The sequence below is a fragment of the Vicia villosa genome, linkage group LG6 (genome assembly GCF_029867415.1).
Source record: "Vicia villosa cultivar HV-30 ecotype Madison, WI linkage group LG6, Vvil1.0, whole genome shotgun sequence".
Taxonomy (NCBI): Eukaryota; Viridiplantae; Streptophyta; class Magnoliopsida; order Fabales; family Fabaceae; genus Vicia; species Vicia villosa.
In genome coordinates, this window is record NC_081185.1 from 129824404 (window position 1) to 129846405 (window position 22002).

Here is a 22002-nt window from a genome sequence, read left to right on the forward strand (position 1 = left end):
TTCCTTCAAAACAAGCTTTGGTTTGAATTTTTTGGATGAAGGATGAGAGAGTTATGATCAGTCAAAGTTGAGTTGACTTTTCAGGCAAAAACCCTAATTTTGAATCTTAGAGTTTTGTTGATTTTTGATCTTTCCTTGATGAATTATGATCATCCAATGATCAAATGATGAATCCTTTGACAAAATATGGATTTTGACAAAAAAAATCATTTTTGACTGTCTGTTGACTTTTTGGTCAAACGGGTCGTCTGTTGACTGTTTGAGCTGCTGACGGTGCGTCTGAGTGAATTGAAGTTTGAAAATTTGTCTGATGGTACTTTGAGATATATGGATGTATATGAAATCCATTTGAGCTCTCAAAAACTTGTTGCTCCTGTAAAAACAAGAAAAACCCTGATTAGGGACTGTTTGTGTAGGAGACAGTTAAGCGTACCTGATTTTTGTGTAGTGTTGAGTCTCTGCTAATCGCGTGATATTCAGAAGACTTCTAGCACAAAAGATCTTGGAATTTTGAATTGTGAAAGATTGATTTGATTGATGGTACAAAACACTGAGAATTGTACTGCCAGCAGTTTGGCTGTCAACTGACTGTCCTGGTATTGAAACAGCAGTTAGAAGTGAAAAATCAACAGTCAAAGTTAATTTTCTTTTTGTTGTTTTTGTTTTATGTTTTATGTGAAAAATGATAGTTTATTTACATGACTTGTTAGAAAAACACAGACATAATAAATAACTAATATTTACTGTTACCAGTACAGTCTGAGTTTCCTGATTCTGCGCCTGCAAAAGATTTAACTCTGCACCAATTGTGTCAGTACTATTTATCTGTAAATAAATAAATAGCATGTGTGAAGTAATAAACAGTATTTGGCGTTTGCGTAAGAATAAATTCAACTGCAAGCCAAATTACTGTATAAGAAAAATTCTAAAAACTAAGTATTTCATATGTCAGGATATTTGTTGAAATAAAAATCCATGATTATATGAGACCCTTAATTTTCAGATTGGAGTTTTCTTGAAAAATATGTGGGCAAATTTTGGGGTATAACACCAAGGATGGGTCGTCATGCCTTTGAATGCCTGCAAGTTTGTTCCCCTCATATGTCCACAAGTTTTTTTTCTTTAGGCTCATCTTCTCGAACAGCTCTAAGAACATTATTTCACAAGATCGCCCATCGTCAAAGTGGCCTACGGTGGTACTTATGACCAAAAGGAAAATATCACTTTGGTTTCTGATCCGGTGTCGCACACGGGTCAAAAACAAGTAACTTTTGAAAATATAGTAATGGTAACGACAACTCGAGTATCGTATCGCAAGGATTCTTGATTATATTAACTAACTGAAAACTGATTTGGGGGGTTGGTTTAAGTTTATATTAAGAAAATAGTGCAAATCAGTGATTATCAAAATAAGTTGAAACGATTAATCTACTATTTTGGCTTCCTAACTTATCATCGACCAAAAAAATTCCCAATTCATAAACGGATTCTATTACTTTTTCGATTATAATAACAACCATACAAGCGCAATTGATATTATATTATGTATGATCCTAATTTCTGAGTTAAGCAAATGGATTAGATATAGCAATCGTGAATTAAGCAAACACGATAAACATACGTGGATTAAGCAAACGCAATTAAAGTATAGGAACATGCAATCATCGAAATAAATCAATCTAACCTTGGATAATATCGAATTAACAAAAAAAACATATCAAAGATCAGAATTGATAGGAAATAGATTAATTGGAAAATATAAGAACATGGAAGTATCGGCGGAAATCGGTTGCAATAGATTAATATGTCGAGTTTAGTTCTCCATAACAATTCATACCAAGCTCCGAAAAAATATTTCATGAATAGTAAAAAAAACGTGATGAACAGTAGCGGCCACCAGCCCTTTCAACAGAATAAGGGTTATAATTACAATACGAATTGGGTCGGAAAATACAAACCAGTCCCATAAAATAATGACCCAAAAACAAATTATTCTACTGGCTGAAACTTCAACGCAATTCTGGAAATTAGGGATGGCAATGAACCAAACTAACTCGAAAATAGTTCAAAACTCGATTCGAAAATTAAATCGTTAAACTAGGTTCATGAACCAAATGAGCTGAGTATGAGATAAAAACTAAGTTCGTTAACTAAATGAGCTGAATTTAAACTATACATAGTTCGACTCGTTAGGTTCATGAGTCAACTCGATTATATATGAGATAGATTATATTGTCTTTAAGAGTAGGTTTAAATATTTGCTCTAAATCTTAGTATCATATTTTATTTTAATCTAACACTTTTAATTGATAATTTATATTCTCTAGTGAGCAAAATATTTCTACAAATAATTATACAAATAAAATTAACATCGTATAAATTCCAATCTTATAACTTTTATTTAAAAAATATTAATTTAAAATGTCAAATATATATGTAAAAAAAAATACTTTAAAAAGGTCTGTGAAATAAGCGAGTTGAACCTAACAAGATAAACCTAACGAGCTGAATCGGGATGTTCGTGAACTTCTAACAAGTCAAGTTTAACCTAAAAAAAAGTTTGAGATAAACTCGAACTCAAACTCGTCCAATTCTTAACGAGTCGAGTTTGAGCTGAAAAAAGTTCATCATGAACTCAAACTCGGACAATTCTTAACGAGTCAAACTGAGCTGAGGCGAGTTTGACTCGACTCGACTCAATTCTAGCCCTACTAGAAACTATGCACTCCGAATTTACCTTTGACTCCAACATGAAAATAGTAGCTCTTTCTCTTAGCTTTATGGTGAATACTAGAATGCATCGATTCGATTCTCGTAGCTCCAGTTATGAATTTTTTATTGAAGGTGCAAATTCTGAAAATTAAATATGAAAATAAAATAAAGGCAAAAAAAATATGAAAACACAATAAACTAACTGGAAATCGATTTGAGGGTTTGGTTTAAGTTTAGATTAAGAAAAATAGTGCAAATAAGTGATTATTAAAATAAGCTGAAATGATTATTCTACTGTTTTGGCTTCCCAACTTATCTTCGACCCAAATAATCCCCAATTCCTAAATGGATTCTATTCCCTTTTCGATTATAATAGCGATCATACAACCGTAATTGATATTATATGATGTATGTTCCTAATTTTTGAATTAAGCAAACGGATTAGATATAGCAATCGTGAATTAAGCAAACACAATAAACATATGTGGATTAAGCAAACGCGATTAAAGTATAGGAACATGCAATCATCGAAATAAATCAATCTAACCTTGGATAATATCGAATCAAGCAAAAAACTTATCAAAGATGAGAATTGAAAGAAAATAGATTAATTGGAAAATATAAGAACCTCAAAGTATCAGAGGAAATCGGTTACAGCAGATTAATATGTGGAGTTTAGATCTCCATAAAAATTCGAAGCTCCGAAAAAATATTTCGTGAATAGTGAAAAAATGTGATGAACAGTAGCGGCCACCATCCCTTTTAACAGAATAAGGGTTACAATTACAATACGAACCGGGTCAGAAAATACAAACAAGCGTCGACCTGATTCTCGTAGCTCCAGTTATGAATTTTTTATTGAAAGCTGCAAATTCTGAAAGTTAAATAAAGACAAAAGTAAAATAAAATATGAAAACACAATAAAATAAAAAAAATAAGCAAGACAACCCATAGAAATGCCTAAGTACAAACATAGAGGAATGTACATTAAAATGCACTGATCAAATTCCCACACACTTGGACTTTTGCACTCCGAGCAAAATAAAATCAAAACTCATGAAACACAACAACACTCAGATACTCATTCTAGGCTACCAACTCTTCTTCGGTTAAGATTGCATCGATAGATATTGATATTGCACACTAAGGATATCGTAAGAACACTACTCCGTAATTGTGCAATCATAAGCCTCCTTCCTATTCAAATCAATTTGAATCATGTTATTATGCCTAAGCCTAACTTATTCATCCTCCTTTTCGCTCTCTTTCATTCTGGCGCAATCACATTAAGCACTTTTCTATTCATACACATGGTAAATAAGCCTGTTAGTAACTATGATCCATATCTTGTCATTCAAAATTAATCACTTTAGCAACAAAAAAATTTTCTTGAAGGTTTCGCAACTGTTAGGCTAAGTGACCGGGTGAGGGTCACCTAACTTAGAAGGAAAGATTCCTATTCAAAATTTTTTTCTTATTAAGCACATGATCGTTCACTTATTTGCATCAGATTAATTACTTAGTGTGTGATTTCTAGATGGTGTCGACTGCTAAATAAACTACTCAAGAGCTATTAAAGGATGAGAACTCAAGCCTATGTCATAACAAGTATTCACATTGATTTCCATACTCAAGAGACTTACGGTGTTAAGACGATACCGATCTTGTGAATTTTTCCAAAGTCTCCACAACTAACCTCAAATTAGTCTATAGCCTAAAACTTTCAAAGAGACACATTTTTTAAAAGAACCGAATATAAAACAAAACAAAGAACAAAGGCAAAGAAAATAAATGATTCCCTCAACCACACTTAAAACAAGCATTATCCTCAATAGAAGGACATAAATATAAAATAGGCTAAATTACCTCCAGTGTCCTTTAAGTTATTTAATTGTAATGATTCAGTCCTTTATGTTTTTTATGTTACATGTGGGTCCTTTATGTTAATTAACGCATGCACTGTTGACCTATTTCTACTTTATTTTGTTCTATTACTTTTATTTTAACTTCTAAAATTCATATTAAATTCGTTTTTGGTCCAAAAATTATGAAAAAATTTCTAAAAATATTACTTCTCATTTTACACTTTGTGTAATTTTATGATAATTTTATTTTTTGTTTTACTATTTTTCTTTAATTTTTTATTTTGCATGCATTTTAATTAGTTTAAAAATACTTTTATGCACTAAAAAATTCTGAAAAATTTTATTATATGATCCAATGATGCTCTATGACTTATGTTATGTGACATATCAGTACCATTAATGTTTCTTCAGCTTTTTTAGAAAGGATTTTGAGAAAAACGTCAACACTGCAAACGTTAGTTAACATAAAGGACTAACATGTAGCGAAAAAGGACTAACTTGTTACAATTAAAACATAAATGACTAATTTGTTACAATTAAATAACTTAAAAGACCCAGGAGGTAATTTAGCCTATAAAATAAGAGTGAGAGAGAGGGAAGAGCACACCCGAATAGTCAAGGATGATAAGTGATCACATAACTAACCTTTCACAAAAAGAGATCTTCTACATTCTCTTCTTCCAGAGTGGGGCTTTCATAAAGTAGCTTTGGGTGATGTCCATTGAACTTGAAAATTTTATTAGTGTCTTCGCCTTTTATTTCAGGATCAAAGAAGAATCTTTAATAAGTAAAAGTGTCGAATGGGCACGTGATCTTCTTTTCCACAACATCAGAGATCAAAAGATTTAGGGGTTTCCTCACTACTTTTGTTTCATCTTCCCCTTCAATTGAGACCCTATGCAAAATCATAGATGGGCTAATAACGGGTATTTCGGTCAAAATCCACCCAATCGCCTTTCTATGCTTCTTCACAACCTGCAAAAGCTTATTTTCTATATTAAAATCAAGGTTAGAAGAAATTATAACCGATAGCTTTTCATTCATCTCTAAATAAGCATATTTAAGATTTTCAGGAATTGGTTTCAACTCTTGGGAATGTGGTTGTTCGATGGATGGTTTGTTCAGGGCAACCGGGATGTCGAGAGCTTCAACTACATAAACAACTTCAATGGCAACCTCATCTGCAGTAAGAATATCAACTTGCAAGGCAACCTCAATTTCAGCACAAACAAAGTAAATTTTAGTGTCTATACAAACATCACAAGAGTAAACATCCTCAAAACCAAACAATGGACGAAAATCAGCTGCAAATAAATCAGTACAAGTATCATCAACAGTTTCTGAAAGCAACTCTATTTGAAAAACATATTGCTCTTCCAAGGGTTGTTGGTTTGATCCTTGAGCTTGCTTCATGGCATTCATCAAAACGGCAAGTTGTCCAATCTGTGTTTGCAAAGTCTGAAGAGTAAAATCTATTTGTTGTTGAAACTTGAGATTATATGATGCCATTTGTTTGACAATATCCTCTAGTGAAGGTTCAGAAGGTGGAGAGCACACAACCTGGAATTCATTCAGATGCTTATGCGGATCCTCACCTGCAAAACCATTAAACCTAGGAAACAAATGAATTAAACCAGATTTCAATTTGAAAGGTACATCAACATCAGGATACTCAATGCATAAAACATTATAGTTCGCATCACGGGAAGCCAACTACCTTAAAGTTCTTTGGCCAACCATGTTATCAAAAACTGTTTCAGAAATACCAAATATGTCCCAAATAGGCAGAAACAAATAGAAAGAAGAAATACGATTAAAATAAATTCAGAAAAATATAAAACCACATAATTTCATCTAATTAGACGAAATACAAATTATGGAAAAAAAATTGGATTTTTTCGAAACTGCAAAAATAGTACAAAATTAATTAGAAATAGAAAAAAGAGGAATTTGGCAATTTGGGGTCGAAATCCCTTAACTTTTCTAGAGTATTGATCGCACGAATTTTCTGCTCACAGTAGGTAAAAAAGTTTTACAATCGGACAAAATTTTCCAAAAACCCAATTTTTTTTTACTCTAAACACGAATTGGCCAAAACCGCGAGGAACCTAGGGCCGAACCGAGAGATCACTAAACCTATGACTCTAATACCAATTAATAACGACAAGAATCCCCAACAAAAACTCAATTTGATCCTCCGTCGAACACGGATAAAAAACGAGTAACTTTTGAAAATATAATAACGGTAACGACAACTCAAGTATCGTATCGCGAGGATTCTTGATTATATTAACTAACTGAAAATCAATTTGGGGGGTTGGTTTAATTTTCGATTAAGAAAATTGTGCAAATAAGTGATTATCATAATAAGATGAAACGATTAATCTACTGTTTTGGCTTCCCAACTTATCATCGACCAAAAAAATTCCCAATTCATAAACGGATTCTATTCCCTTTTCGATTATAATAACGATCATAGAAGTGCAGTTGATATTATATGATGTATGATCCTAATTTTTGAATTAAGCAAACGGAATAGATATAGCAAATGTAAATTAAGCAAACACGATAAACATACGAGGATTAAGCAAACGCGATTAAAGTATAGGAACATGCAATCATCGAAATAAATTAATCTAACCTTGGATAAATATCGAATTAAGCAAACAACATATCAAAGATCAGAATTAAAAGGAAATAGATTAAATGGAAATTATAAGAACCTCAAAATATCGGCGGAAAACGGTTACAGTAGATTATTCTGTGGAGTTTACTTCTCCATAACAATTTGTACGAAGCTCCGAAAAAATATTTCGTGAATAGTAAAAAAACGTGATGAACAGTAGCGGCCACCAGCCCTTTTAACAGAATAAGGGTTACAATTACAATACGAATCAGGTCTGAAAATACAATCCAGACCCATAAAATAATGACCCAAAAATAAATTATTCTAATGGCTGAAACTTCTATTATTCGTATTCAATTGCACGTTTGGCTCTACGAGCGTGCACTCCGCACTACCCTAACTCGTTTCAAGCTTAATGCATAATTGCATCGGCCTACAGTAAATCACATTATTACCAAAATATATTGATGATACTAAAATCACCAACAAAAAATTGTGGCCTATAGAAAACGTTTCATCATTCAGATACCTATGCGAATAATGCGTGAATGATTCTCCTGTTTTAGAATACATATATATATATATATATATATATATATATATATATATATATATATATATATATATATATATATATATATATATATATATATATGGAGCATATCAAGTGAGAGCATTTTTAAATGAGAGATGAGAGGAATAAATATCTACCATTAGATCCATCAAGAGAGAGAATGTTAATACATTATTGTGGCTATAACATTCTCTCTCTTGATGGATCCAATGGTTGATATTTATTCCTCTCATCTCTCATTTAAAAATGCTCTCACTTGATATGCTCCCTATATATATATATATATATATATATATATATATATATATATATATATATATATATATATATATATATTCAAGTTACTATTTTTTTTTCAACGTGTTTGATTGACACTATCCTTATGTGCACAACTTTTTCAGTCCATTGTTTCACAATCTACATCCTCTTTGGTTAGTGAAGCTATTGGCACAAAATATGGTCATAAAGTCAAATTATTATGTTCTCAATAATGTGCTTTGACTATGTCTAGAGTATATGGAGAAATATTAAAATAAATTAAAAAGACTAATAAAATAATAATCGTAACAGGTAGTAGAAGCACAAATTAAAACGATATGACTGATATACATGAGGAAAATATAGATTTGAAAACTTATGAGAAAGTAATGTGTGAATTGCTTTACATATACATAGATTCTAACCGGAAAAAAATCCAATAGTCACAAAACAATATAAAGGATATGGAAAGGTCAATTCAAGCAATACTAACTAGATAACTTACATTACACTAATATTTTCACTTGTGTCTTTGCAGAAGTTATTTGATTTTGTGGAACCATTCTTCAGTAAGGTTGTTGAATTTTCCCCTATCAAATTATTGGAATACTCATACGAAGTTTGTAATGATAGCATTTCAGGAGAATATAAGAAAGGTTTTGGAGGATATGCTATCGACTCAAGTGGTCCTTGTAGCATTTCTATTACTCTATTCATCGATGGTCTATCAGATGGATTTGTTTGAATGCACCATAGACTAATCATAGTAATCTTTCTTATCAAATCCCTTTCTTCCTCTGAGTATGCTAAACCGTTCACAAGGTTATTGCTTAACTGAAGATCCTTATAAATCCAATCTGCAAAGTACATTTCAGAAGTACATGATCCAACAGTGTCATAATTTTTTCTTCCACCAATAATTTCTAGAATCAACATACCATAACTATATACATCAGACTTGTGAGAAATTGCACCAAATGTTCGACTAAATACTTCAGGAGCTATATATCCTATAGTTCCCCGTGTGCCAAGTATGGACACAATACTATCATTCCTTCGACAAATTTGAGCTAGTCCAAAATCAGAAATTTTTGGACAAAAATCTTCATCTAAAAGAATATTCTGAGGTTTGATATCAAGATGCAAAATTCTTGAAATACATCCTTGATGCAAGTAGTCTAGCCCTCGAGCGATTCCTACTGCAATTTGGTACATTGTATTCCAATCCAAATTACAAATAGCATCCGGAAATCCATTTTTGAAGATATACTTGTCTAGTGAACCATTGGGCATGAACTCATATATGAGTGCTCTTTTATTCCCATAACAAAAACCCACTAGTGAGACAATGTTCACATGTGAAGTTCGACTAATGCTAGCAACTTCGTTTATGAATTCTTCTCCATTTCCCTTTGACTCGTTTATCATTTTCACTGCCACTTGACGACCATCAGGTAAACTTGCTTTGTACACAATACCATATCCTCCTCGACCTAATTGATCTTTGAAAGAATTTGTCATTCTTTTCACTTCTGCGTATCTATATTGCTTAATTGGTACCGACAAGTTATAAGTTTGTATAAAATCCTCCACATTGTAGTCTATAGATTTCCTTGTACTTCTGAAGATCAACCTCTTTACTGTAATGGAATACCTCTTACGTTTACAAATAATCACAATAAATATTACAATTCCAACACTGAACATTGATGCCCCTGCATGCCATAAACAATAATGATTTTATTGTGTTATCACAAAAGTAAAAATATTTTTTATAATGGATAAACATACATACCTGCAATCCAAAGAGGTCTAAACCCTGCTGTTTTTGATGTGCCTCCGCCTCGTCCAAGCAAAGTATTGCCTGTGGTAATTAACTTCACCTTGGATGAAAATTCGGGAACTCGTCCAGATAGATTATTATCAGAAACATCAAGAAGTCGGAGTTGAGTCAAAGTTGCAAGACTATGTGGTATTGAACCTGTCAAATTATTGCCACCAAGATTCAAGTTCACTAAACTTGTTAAATTGGAAAATGCCATAGAGATAGTTCCTGTTAAACTCTGATTCCTCAAATCAACGCTCACGATTTTTCCGCTTTGACACATAAACAATGATCCTTCTGAACAAGCATGGTTTACTTCACTTGAAAGATAAGCAGGATATCCAAAAGCTTCAAAAATTTGAAGCAAAATCGTGACCCGTGGATCACATGGTCCAACGCAAAAGTTGTTATCTTCCCAAGTTGCTTTAATATTCTTAGGAAACACAGGCACCGGTCCCTGAAGCAAATTATCATCTATTGAGATATTTTTCAAGGTAGAGAGAGGGAACAAAGAAGGTATAACCAAACCAGTTAAGATATTTGAGTGAAGTTGCAAATCAAACAAATATTTGGAGTTAGACAAGTTAGGAATTGGACCGGTGAAGGCGTTGTTGTGAAGCCATGCTTGAGACAAGAACTTCATTGACGATATCACATCAATGGAACCTGAGAACCGGTCCATCTTCCCTCCTTGGTTGTTGAACCGTAAATACCTTACGGCAGATTTCCCAAGAGACACCGGGAGTGTTCCAGTCATGTTGTTGTGAGAAAGAAAAACAGTATGCAGACTTGGAAACCAATCGAACATTTCTGATGGCAAGGTTGCTAGGATATTTGTAGCTTCGAGATCGAGGGTTTGCATCAATGATGAATCTCTTAAATTCTTAGGGAATAACCATGGTACGAGTTTCAAGTTATTACTGAGGTTTAGCGTTCTGAGATGTGGTAGCCCGCGAAAGCAATCCTCTGGAATGGAGGTGAACTTATTGTGACCAAAGGATGCAGTTTGGAGAAGGGAGAGACCAAACAAATTAGGGAACTGACCTGTGAGTGAGTTGTTGTGGAGATCGATGTGGGCGAGATCAATAAGAGAGTCGAGATCGGGAGGGAGTATTCCAGTGAGGTTGGATGATGGGAGTGTGATGGCACTAACTCGACCTGACATGCAAACAACGCCGTTCCATTTGCAAAAGTGAGTTTTGTTAGACCAACCTGTTGGAGTTGGGGTGAGAGCTTTCAAAAGTTGAGACATGTAATCATCACCTTCATCTGCATTAGCAACAGCAACCACAACCGGAATGATGAATAAGAGGATGGATAAAAAAAGATAACGTAATGTATTCATGGTTGATTTAGAATGCATAAGTTTCTTCTTAAGAGTCAAAAATAACACCAGTATTTAGTTGAATCAATGTACTAATAGACAGCAAGAATCAATTACTAAAATTTTATATAAAATTGCGTCCGCGTTAATCTCGATTGAACTGCAGTCAACGAAGGTGAGCCACTGTGTTAAAATATTACCTCTCAACATAGGCGTGGCCAAATATATATTCATATTTCAGTGGGTATACTTTACTTGGCCAACCATGTTATAAGCTTTTTGTCTCAGTCCAAAATATATATATAAACAACACACATTAATGACCAATCTACCTCATCCCCTTTTGTCAATTATATATATATATATATATATATATATATATATATATATATATATATATATATATATATATGTATAAAAGGGTGATGATTCATAAACTCGATTTAAGTGTTAAGCAAATTAATTTTTTTTCTCATATTTTACTTATTTGGTATGAAGCTCCGACACACCAATCAGAAGGTGTGTACCTGCATCGGATACGTATCGGACAATGACAAACGTACGACGCGTATCAGACACTTTTTTGAACTGTCCAATAGAAATTGGCACATACATCAGTTAGATGTCAAAAATGTATTCCTTCATAGTGAACTTCAAGAAGATGTATATATGGTTATTCCTCCTGGCATAAAAACTTCAAAACTAAACCAAGTTTGCGAACTCAAAAAGTCCCTTTATAAACTCAAACAAGCAAATAAAAAGTAGTATGAAAAGCTAACGTCTACTGTCATTCACAATGAGTTCATTCAAGCTAATGAAGACAACTCATTATTCATCAAGAAATACATTAAATCACTCACCTACTTCTAGTTTATTTATGGACATCATATTTGTTGATAATTCTTTGAATGAATTTGACAAGATCAAATCAGTCCTACACCATCAGTTCTAGATGAGAAACCTTGGCTAACTCAAATACTTTCTTGGATTAGAAGTAGTTCAATTCAAGAAAGGCATCTCTTTTTAACAAGGAAAGTATTGTTTTAACCTTTTATCTGACTCGAGATTAATTGGTTCCAAATATGACAACACACCTAGATACCCATCAATGAAACTACTAAGTGATAACAATCCTTCTCACATGAATATTTCAAGTTATAGAAGGTTAATTGGGCGCCTCCTCTATTTAACCACAAGAAAAAAAATTGAGTTAACTTTTAAAAATAAAACCAAATCAAACCAAACTAATGCGATTTGGATTTGTTCGATTTTTTACGGAAAAAAAAAATATTGAGTCATACATACACATATAAAGGAAAATATAATTTTGTGTCTAGTCGTTCATACATTACCATAAAAAATTTATAATTGTCAAAATAAATTTATAATTTGATACATAAAAATGCATCTTATAATTTTATCTGAGGTCTAAAGAATGATATACATAAAATTGCATTCGTAAATAAATATTATACAAAGAATATGATAAAATATATTTTGGCAAAATAGTATACATAAATGAATAATATTTTATTTTTTATTATATATAAATTAAAATAAATATCATACACGTAATACTATTCTCAAAAAATTTAAGAAATATGTATTAGTAAGATTTTGTAACATAATGCGATTTATTTTGGTTTGATTCGGTTTGCAAAATACAAACCGAAAACCGAATAGCACGGTTCTGTTAGAAAACGACTCAAACACATCCGAACTAAATGCAGTTTTTCAGGATTTTGGTTCGATTTTGTGGTTTTTCATTGGGTCGGTTTGATTTTGAACAACCCTACATATTACAGGTTTTCCTGATGTTGATTGAGCATGGTGTATTGATACTCGAGGATTTATCTCTGGTCAATGCTTCTTCTTAGATGTGAGAGAGAGAGAGAGAGAGAGAGAGAGAGAGAGAGAGAGAGAGAGAGAGAGTTTAAGGGGGAAATAAAAAGAAATAGAGAAGATAGAAGTGTTGTATATTTAAAAAATATTATAATGTCCTAATGAAAAAGGTCATTTTTAATTAAATTAATTTAATTCTTTTAAATTTAATTAATTAATTAATTCTACTATTTATTTTTAATAGAATAAATTAAATAAGTAAATATTGTACAATTTTAATATGAGTTTAAATATAGTGCACTGCCAGTGTAAACTAATTTTACACCATCATCCAATAGAATTATAATATTATGTCACGTCATATCATTATTTTTAAATTAAAAGTGTGACTTGATTAAATACATGTCTCTGATTAGTTGACAACATAAACATATTTTACACTATCAGTACATACTCTTTTTTCTCTTTTAATATTGTAAAAGGTTACTTAATTAATTAATTTTTTATTTTAAAATTGAGTTGTAAATTGTAATGAAAAACATTAAGATTATTGGAATACATTCACTAGTGTTTATACTTTTCTTTTCACAATGTGATATAAGTTCAACACATCAGTGAAGATTGTGGTGGGGGTTGATAAGCTTTGATGTGGTGAGGAGTATTTAACAAATACAAAAAAAAATTATTGGATGAGAAGATACAAATGGAATATCTCTTTTATCTTCTCTTTTCTTTACATTAAGAAAAGAATTTGAAAATATGTGGGTCCCCCACGCTTTTATTCTCTCTTCACTAATTCTCTCCTATGCCAAATTCACTAGTGCAAAAATGACAATACAATTTATAAATTTACACCTATTATACTAAAAACGGGTGTAAATAAGACACAAGATGGCAAATTTGTAAATAAAGTCTCATTTTTAGTATTGACAAGTAATTATAGACACCCTATTTTTAAAAAACGGGTGTAAATTAAAAAAAATTATAATTAAGTATTTATTTACTCCCTTTTTTTCGATAACGGGCGTAAATAAAAAAAGTAAAATAAATTTAATTTTTATTTGTAAAATAGTATAAGTTAATATTTGTATTTCTCTTTCTGCTTTCATTGAACCCTAATTACCATTCTTATGCTCTTAATTTCACCGTGTCAACTTCAAATGTTTCAAACCCCAATTTCACATCCACCATGAATCATTCTTCACAACCCGAAACACCTTCACCCTCTGATTCCATCACCTCGTCACAACCTGAACCGCCACCACCGTCTGATTCCGCCGCCAATCCATCATTTCCCGAACCATCGCCACCGTCCTATTCGACTACACTATCCGAACCACAGTCTTCGTTGTTCCATTCCTCAAATTTTCTATCATGCTTTCGTAGTTTGAGAATTGAGATGCTAACTTCCACTCCGATTCTCTTCATCTTCGACTCGGAGCCACCAACCAACACTGAAACCATCATGTAACAAAAAACGACACCGTTTCGATCAATGGTTAAGGGTTTGCACAGCCAAAATCTCCCCGCCGATGTAGCACATGTCATCGATCAGCTAGAGCGCCACTGCTTGGCTCCCGATGGATCTCTCATCTCCAAGCCTCTCTACAACAATCTACAACTCGTAATCCTTTCTCTAAACAATGCTCTCTATGTGTTTGTTGAATTTCCTCACACAATTGGAAAATGGGTGCTTCATTTTATCATTAAAAACTCGACCCATTTTGTTAAATGTCTAATAAATTGAATAAAAGTTTGGTGGGTACTGAAATTTGCTGTTTGATTTGCAGGATAGAGAGGAAATGTGCAGGGAACGACTTCTCGAAGCCATGGTATGTGAATGTTATCTTTGTTATGAAGCCATGGTATTTTTCCAAACATAAATCATTTTAACTTCAACTCACTTTCAGACAGAATCAATGTACTCAATTAATTTTCTTCACTGCAGAACCAAACATACGATTAGGCTTTTAGTTTATTGCATTGCTTGCTTGTATTTAGTTGCATTTCTGGAAAATCTTCTTGTTGACTGTTTAAACTCACAGGATATTGCAGATTTTATTCACATTGGATGATGGGCTGGTCACTATTCTTTTTTTCTTTTCACATTTATTCTTTCAATAAAAAAAATTCTTTCCATTTCTGTTTTCCATTAAATATGCTATTCTTTGATTTACCTTCATAATAACAAGCCGTGTAGATTTTGGGTCGGCATCTCCTGCTTTGCAATGGCCTGGGTGGATTGTAGTCAAATTGTACAGTAGAGTTTAGATTGTACATTTTGGTAGAAGAAGTTGCATTTACAGTAGAGTTTAGATTGTACATTTAGGTAGAAGAAGTTGCATTTACAGTAGAGTTTAGATTCCGCAAGTGTTCAAACCTAAGTCGTTTATATCCCGGAAAGTTAGAGAATTGAACAGGGAAGGAGCTGGGAAGGGGACTGTTTGCTTTGGGCTGGCATTGTGTGTGGGCAAGACCTTTGTGGGTTGGAGTCTATATGGATTTCATTGCTTAGGTTGATTTAGGTAAGTTGAAAAGCTTGACACTGACTGATATTCATAGCTTATGGCCTTTTGGTTAGTACTCAATCTAATATTTGTTACAAATGGAAATTCAGTAAGTTCTAGTTTTGGAACTCCATAATAGATAAGTTTCTTAACGATTTTTCAGTTTGATTGGGAGCAAGAGGCCAATTAGATCTCTTTTATACTATTCATCATCAAATGTTAATGTTCAAAAACAACTACTCATTTAATATCATACACGGCTTATAGAAGAAAAAACTATATATATATATATTTTTGCAGTATCTCCATGCCTCTTTTGAAGAGGAATCTGGATTTCTTCAGTTTGGAACATCATTAACATCAAACGATGCTAAGGAAATACAGAAATTTCTTGACCAAGCTGTGAGTGAAAGGTCAGTATCAACTCTTCTAGTTTAATTTAAAATGATGTAGGTAAAAACTCTGTCCCCACTTAGTGGAATAAGGCATGGTTGTTGTTGATAGAAACTTCGTGATTTGCGTTTAAATTATATGGTCCATTTCAACACAATTTAGTATACTCTTTATTTGTTTGTTTCTGTTACACTATTGTTAAAAGCATTTGATAGGCGTAAGAAGACATAAGTTTAATTCACTGTATATCTAACTTTCCTTGGTCTTCCAACTTTGGTTTCTCTTGCAATGATTTAACTTATCTCTTGATTTTCAGTTGTGAAGGATTAATTTTTAAACCATTGAGTAAAGGTGCTATATATGTAACTTCCCAGAAGTCGCGCATCTGGCTAAAACTGAAGACTATCAGAATAAGTAGATACTGTTCTCTTTCCCCTTAGTTTATTTGTGTACTGGCTGAGTTCCTTGTATTAATTGGCTCTAGTTCTGCTGCTGACTGTCATCTACAGTAAAGAGTAAAAGGTCATGTTTGCTTGATTTAAAACAAAAGCTCAGTGGCTAATAATGATTTTGAAGTATTACTTTTCACCCAAAAAAAAAATCAAAATTCAGCAGTGCAGACCCAAGTCTTTCAAATCAGCCCTTGGGAGCCCATTTCAGTTCACTGGGAGCTTAATTCAACTCATATTCAAAGATATTAGTTATCATGAGTTTGAATGTAAGCCTCGTCATCTAGTTTAAATCGACATTTATTTAAATCCCGTTGATGGATATGCTATCCATTAGTGAGAGCTAAAGTGTGTATTGTTCTGGTTGTAACTTCTTTCGCCATAGGATATAGAGTTTCAGTGTAGTTTAAGGTAGGTTGTTGATGAAACTAACAATTAACAGTGCTGAAACTTTGCAAAGCTTGTTGAGCTTGATAGGAAACAATTCTATTCTCATACAAAGGGTCACCGTAGTAAGGATGATGGAGCATAATAATACTTATTTTCTCAATAGAGAAGTCTAAACATTAAATGTTAGCTTTGTGGACTATTTACTCATTAGTGCTTCTCATCATAGTTAACTAGTTCAAATTTTAAACGACATATATCTGTTTATCTCCACTAGTCACTGTCTAACCATTTGTTTTGTTTCAGTTGACATATATGTTTTGGATTCTGGGATATAAACTCAATGAAGCTAATGCACTACTTCTGGTAAGTCTACTCAGTACATCTTTTTTATTGTTTGACATTCTAGTATATGTTTATTGAGGCTATTGGTAATTTGGTAGATAATATATTGTACGGCTTAATTGCTTGAATCAAACAGAAGTGACTCTTTCCATTTTTTCTCAAATTGATCTTACAACATTTATAATTTCTATACATAATGATTGGGTAGCAATTATCAATGCTGTAACAGTTATAGTTGTGTCATTATCAGATTGTTCACAACTTACTTATTGGTGAATTATGGAGCAGGATATTTAACCAACTGATAGACTTAGTTGTTTTCCCTCATTGTTTGATAGTATATTTTCCGCAGTTGTTTTACTAAAATACTGGAAGTTTAGTAATTATTTATTATTTAATATCATTTTCCGTTTCTTTACGGCTTAGAATTCTCATTCCTGTAGTTTGATGATCATAATTTTTCTGAACCCGTTTCTTTTGCAATTGGTCAAAAGAGGGAAATGAGATTGAGTTATTGTTGAGTTCTCTTGGGTTTTTTAATTTTTGCAGAGCAAAAGATCCTGCTTTCCAAAACTGGATGCCATAAAAAGTGCAACGGCCAATATTGTGAGTCAATTTATTTTTTATATGTTTATTTGTCTATGCTCTATTGTTTTTTAACTAAAGTTTTTTTTTCCTTTCTTTTCTATCATTCTCATTTATAGCGTGCCAACCATTGTAGTCATAACTTATGAAGGCCAACACATTCATCCAAGTCCAGCTATGTCCCGTTCCGCTTTCGCCGGAGTTCAAATACCACCACCGACCGCTGTTTCCGGTGGGTTTCCTACTAACTTTGGTTCAGTTTTGCAAGGGAACTACTTATCACAGTATCAGCAGCAACAGCACCATCATCAACATAAACAGCTATTGGTTAATACATTGTCCTCTTTGAGTAACCCTTATAATTACAATTCTTCTGCTTTTACTCAAGAGAGGAAGCTTTGTAATCCAGGGACAACTACTTCCTTTCTTAGGGACCATGGTCTTCTTCAAGATGTTGTTCCTTCACATATGTTAAAGGAAGAGTAAATATATGATTTGATAAATAGCTTCATTATTACTTTCTATGTTAGTATTTCTTTCTTTTTTAGTATATTTTCTTGCTGACTTTTTCTATAAGACTTAGGTAACAACTATGTAACTTTTCTTTCTGATATGACTGATAGGTGGTGAGGGTGATATATTACTATAAATTAGTGATGAATGATAATGATCATCTTGTAAAGACCACTATATCTTTATTGCATATAGCCCACATCATGATTATTATGATCTATAAAATTTAGATATCAAATATTCATGAAATAATACATTACTAATTTAATGTATTTCTAATCATATGTAAGTGTTTAAAATCCTAGTGATGGTTCATATCATTCATATCCGCCTCATCTGGTTCATGCAACCTAGACATAATTAAGTTCAATTACACCCGATTTTTATTAAAATAGGATGTAATTAAAACGTAATTAAGCCCAATTACACCCGATTTTTATTAAAATAGGGTGTAATTAAAATGTAATTAAGCCCAATTACACCCGATTTTTATTAAAACAGGGTGTAATTAAAACGTAATTACCCTCAATTACACCCGATTTTTATTAAAACAGAGTGTAATTAAAAACGTAATTACGCCCAATTACACCCGATTTTTATTAAAACAGGGTGTAATTAAAAACGTAATTACGCTCAATTACACCCGATTTTTGATAAAACAAGGTGTAATTAAAAACGTAATTACGCCTAATTACACCCGATTTTTGTTAAAAATAACGGGTGTAAATTCGTTAGACATTTCTCACCCTGTGGATATACACCCGATTTTTATTAAAAATAATGGGTGTAAATTTAAAAAAAAAACAGGTGTAAATTAACATTTTTGTACTAGTGATTGGGGAAATGTCATGTCTTTTTTTCTACTTCTCTAGTTTTTCTCTTGCACCTTCTTCACTTATTCTAAATGAATCATTAGTATTTAATGTTGTAGGAGCCAAACAAATCTACTTATTATTGTCGGTCCAAACAAAATAGTTAAACATCATGTATAAATCAAATTATTGCCCTGCTCTGCCTTTAGTACATTATTTTGCAAGATATCATGTATAAATCTTTAGGTTTAAAAGTATTTTAAAATTGATTTGTTGCTTTTTAACTATGTAGTTGAGATATCATGTTAACATTTTAAAATTTAGTTACTTTTATAAACATGAATTGGACCTCATCCTACAAAATATTAAAGCATATGTATACTAATAGTAATATTCTAACATTTCTCACTTCGCCACTGCAGACCGCCCTCTTCGCTACCAATAGTTCTTTAGGCTCTTCAGTCACCTTTTTAGTGTTTCTAGATGATTTCCTCACATCCTGTACTACATGAACAATGTCATCAACATAATCATCCGTATCTTCACTAACCGCTTCAATCTTCTTAATGATATTTACATCGTTACTAACATTATTTTGGACATTTTCACTAACAATTTTTTCAGCATCATCATTCTCTTCAATGACACCTTCAATGTCATTGACATTAGTACTAACATGCTGACTAGCTTCAATATTTTCATCTTCATTGCTATCAACACTATCATTTTTAATGATTTCTTTACAGACGTCGTTACTAACATTCTTATCAACATCTTGATTTTCCTCCACATTGTCATTAACATCATTAATGACATCTATATTGTATTCTTTACTAACTTCACCATTTACATGCTCATTGTCAGCCACATCTATATTTTTATTAACATCGTCAATAACATCCTTACTAGCATCTTCGTTGACATTTTCATAAACTTTAGGATCAACAACAATGGAGGTATCATGCATGGGGTCGCTAGGACCGGTTTCAACATTTGTGATTTTGTCTATAGAATTATCACTAGGTGGATTATCACAATCATTAATAGTGTCAATGGTTTGAATTAGGTTATCCATTTCATCAATCACATCATTTTTTTACCTCTCTCTGCTCAATTACATCTTGATCCACATTGCTAGCATTCGTAACATCATTAGGGATCATAAGATTGGAAGACTTACCATGGTAAATATTTGAAAGCACTGTAATGAGAAAAGTAATGTTAAGTGGAACTTCATAATGGAATCTCTCAACTAAGAGAATCTTCTCAAGATCTTTGGCAGCTTTAATGTTCTTATGAGAAACAGAATTATCACTGGTTAGGTCAGACATGGAGAGGGGAGCGTGATTAACAAATTTCTTTAACTTCCTATGCTTGAACTCCCTTGTCTTTACAATAGGAGAAATACCTTCAAACTTATCATCAGATTTCTCTCCAATCATAATTCCTTTCATGTGAACACCATGAACATTCATGACAACTTTCATCCTTTTTTGGTAATTTTTTTCTTTATGGTCTTCTTGTCCTTACCTGAAGTATTGTTATCTTTCCTAATTTCAACCTTAGTGTCAGAGCAATTCACAATGTCAGAGGGAGATGAAAGGTTAGTGAGAGAGTTGAAGCACAAAAATGAATGAACAAAAACTTCACTTTTTTAATATTAATAAATTAAAACTGTTGTGAAATTTTCGATTAAGAAAATAGTGCAAATAAGTGATTATCAAAATAAGTTGAAACGATTAATCTACTGTTTTGGCTTCCCAACTTATCATCGACCAAAAAAATTCCCAATTCATAAACGGATTATATTCCTTTTTCGATTATAATAACGATCATACAAGCGCAATTGATATTATATGATGTATGATCCTAATTTTTGAATTAAGCAAACGGAATAGATATAGCAAATGTAAATTAAGCAAACACGATAAACATACGCGGATGGAGCAAACATGATTAAAGTATAGGAACATGCAATCCTAGAAATAAATTAATCTAACCTTGGATAATATCGAATTAAGCAAACAACATATCAGAGATCATAATTAAAAGGAAATAGATTAATTGGAATTATAAGAACCTCAAAATATCGGCGAAAACCTGTTACAGCAGATTAATCTGTGGAGTTTAGTTCTCCATAACAATTTGTACCAAGCTCCGAAAAAATATTTTGTGAAAAGTAAAAAAACGTGATGAACTGTAGCGGCCACCAGCCCTTTTAACAGAATAAGGGTAACAATTACAATACGAACTAGGTCGGAAAATACAAACCAGAGCAATAAAATAATGATCCAAAAACAAATTATTCTAATGGCTAAAACTTCAACGCAATTCTGGGAACTATGCACTCTAAATTTGCCTTTGACTCCAACATGAAAGTTTTATCTCTTTCCCTTAGCTTTCCGGCGTTTACTAGAACGCGTCGATTCGATTTCCGTAGCTCCAGTTATAACTTTTTTATTGAAAGCTGCAAATGCTGAAAATTAAATACGAAAACTAAATAAAGGCAAAAATAAAATAAAATATGAAAACACAATAAAAGCGAAAAATAAGCAAGACAAACCATGGAAATTCCTAAGTACAAACATGGAGGAATATGCATCAAAATGCACTAATAAATTTCCCCTGAATTTTTTTCTATCCCAAAAACCAAGCTCTTGGTTGAGGTGTTTTCACCTTTCTTATCGATGAACATTAACTATTTGATCTTCCTCTTAACTATCCTATTAGAAAGAGCATTGTTTCGGGGAGCAGCTCCCGTAATGGCCGCAATGTGTTGGTTCATCCTATTATGTGTCCCCTCTTATTCACTACTCGCCTCTTTACCATTAGTCGTGGCATCAATTGACTTGGTTGAAGGCTTGCTTTTCGGCGAATCTTCTCGATCCCTCTTGTTACCTTTGGTGTATTTAGGTAGGAAACCTATCTTTATCAGACCTTTGATCACGTCCTTTAGTTAGATGTTGTTATTGGTAGTGTGGCCGC

At 32.6% G+C, this 22002-nt stretch overlaps 2 protein-coding genes across 3 annotated transcripts; one reads left to right on the forward strand and one right to left on the reverse strand.

Annotated features, from left to right (window-relative positions):
- Nucleotides 1–8155: 8155 nt before the first annotated feature.
- LOC131612371 (receptor-like kinase TMK4) lies at nt 8156–11292 on the reverse strand. Its single transcript, XM_058884168.1, has 2 exons — nt 9831–11292; nt 8156–9750 (listed from the first exon to the last, which is right to left on the reverse strand). The coding sequence occupies exons 1-2, from the start codon at nt 11221–11223 to the stop codon at nt 8537–8539; spliced, it is 2607 nt and encodes an 868-aa protein (XP_058740151.1). The 5' UTR covers nt 11224–11292; the 3' UTR covers nt 8156–8536.
- Nucleotides 11293–14153: 2861 nt separating this feature from the next.
- LOC131612372 (DNA ligase 1-like) lies at nt 14154–18242 on the forward strand. Of its 2 annotated transcripts, XR_009287360.1 has the most exons (6): nt 14154–14650; nt 14817–15551; nt 15834–15946; nt 16243–17128; nt 17657–17713; nt 17812–18242. XR_009287360.1 is itself a non-coding variant. In XM_058884169.1 (5 exons), exons 1-4 carry the CDS (start codon nt 14522–14524, stop codon nt 16364–16366), a joined length of 408 nt encoding a protein of 135 aa, XP_058740152.1. In that variant the 5' UTR covers nt 14154–14521; the 3' UTR covers nt 16367–17713; nt 17812–18242. The 2 variants fall into 2 exon arrangements, 1 of the variants encoding a protein (XP_058740152.1); XM_058884169.1 differs by having other exon boundaries at nt 14817–14858; nt 16243–17713.
- The last annotated feature ends 3760 nt before the right edge of the window (nt 18243–22002 follow it).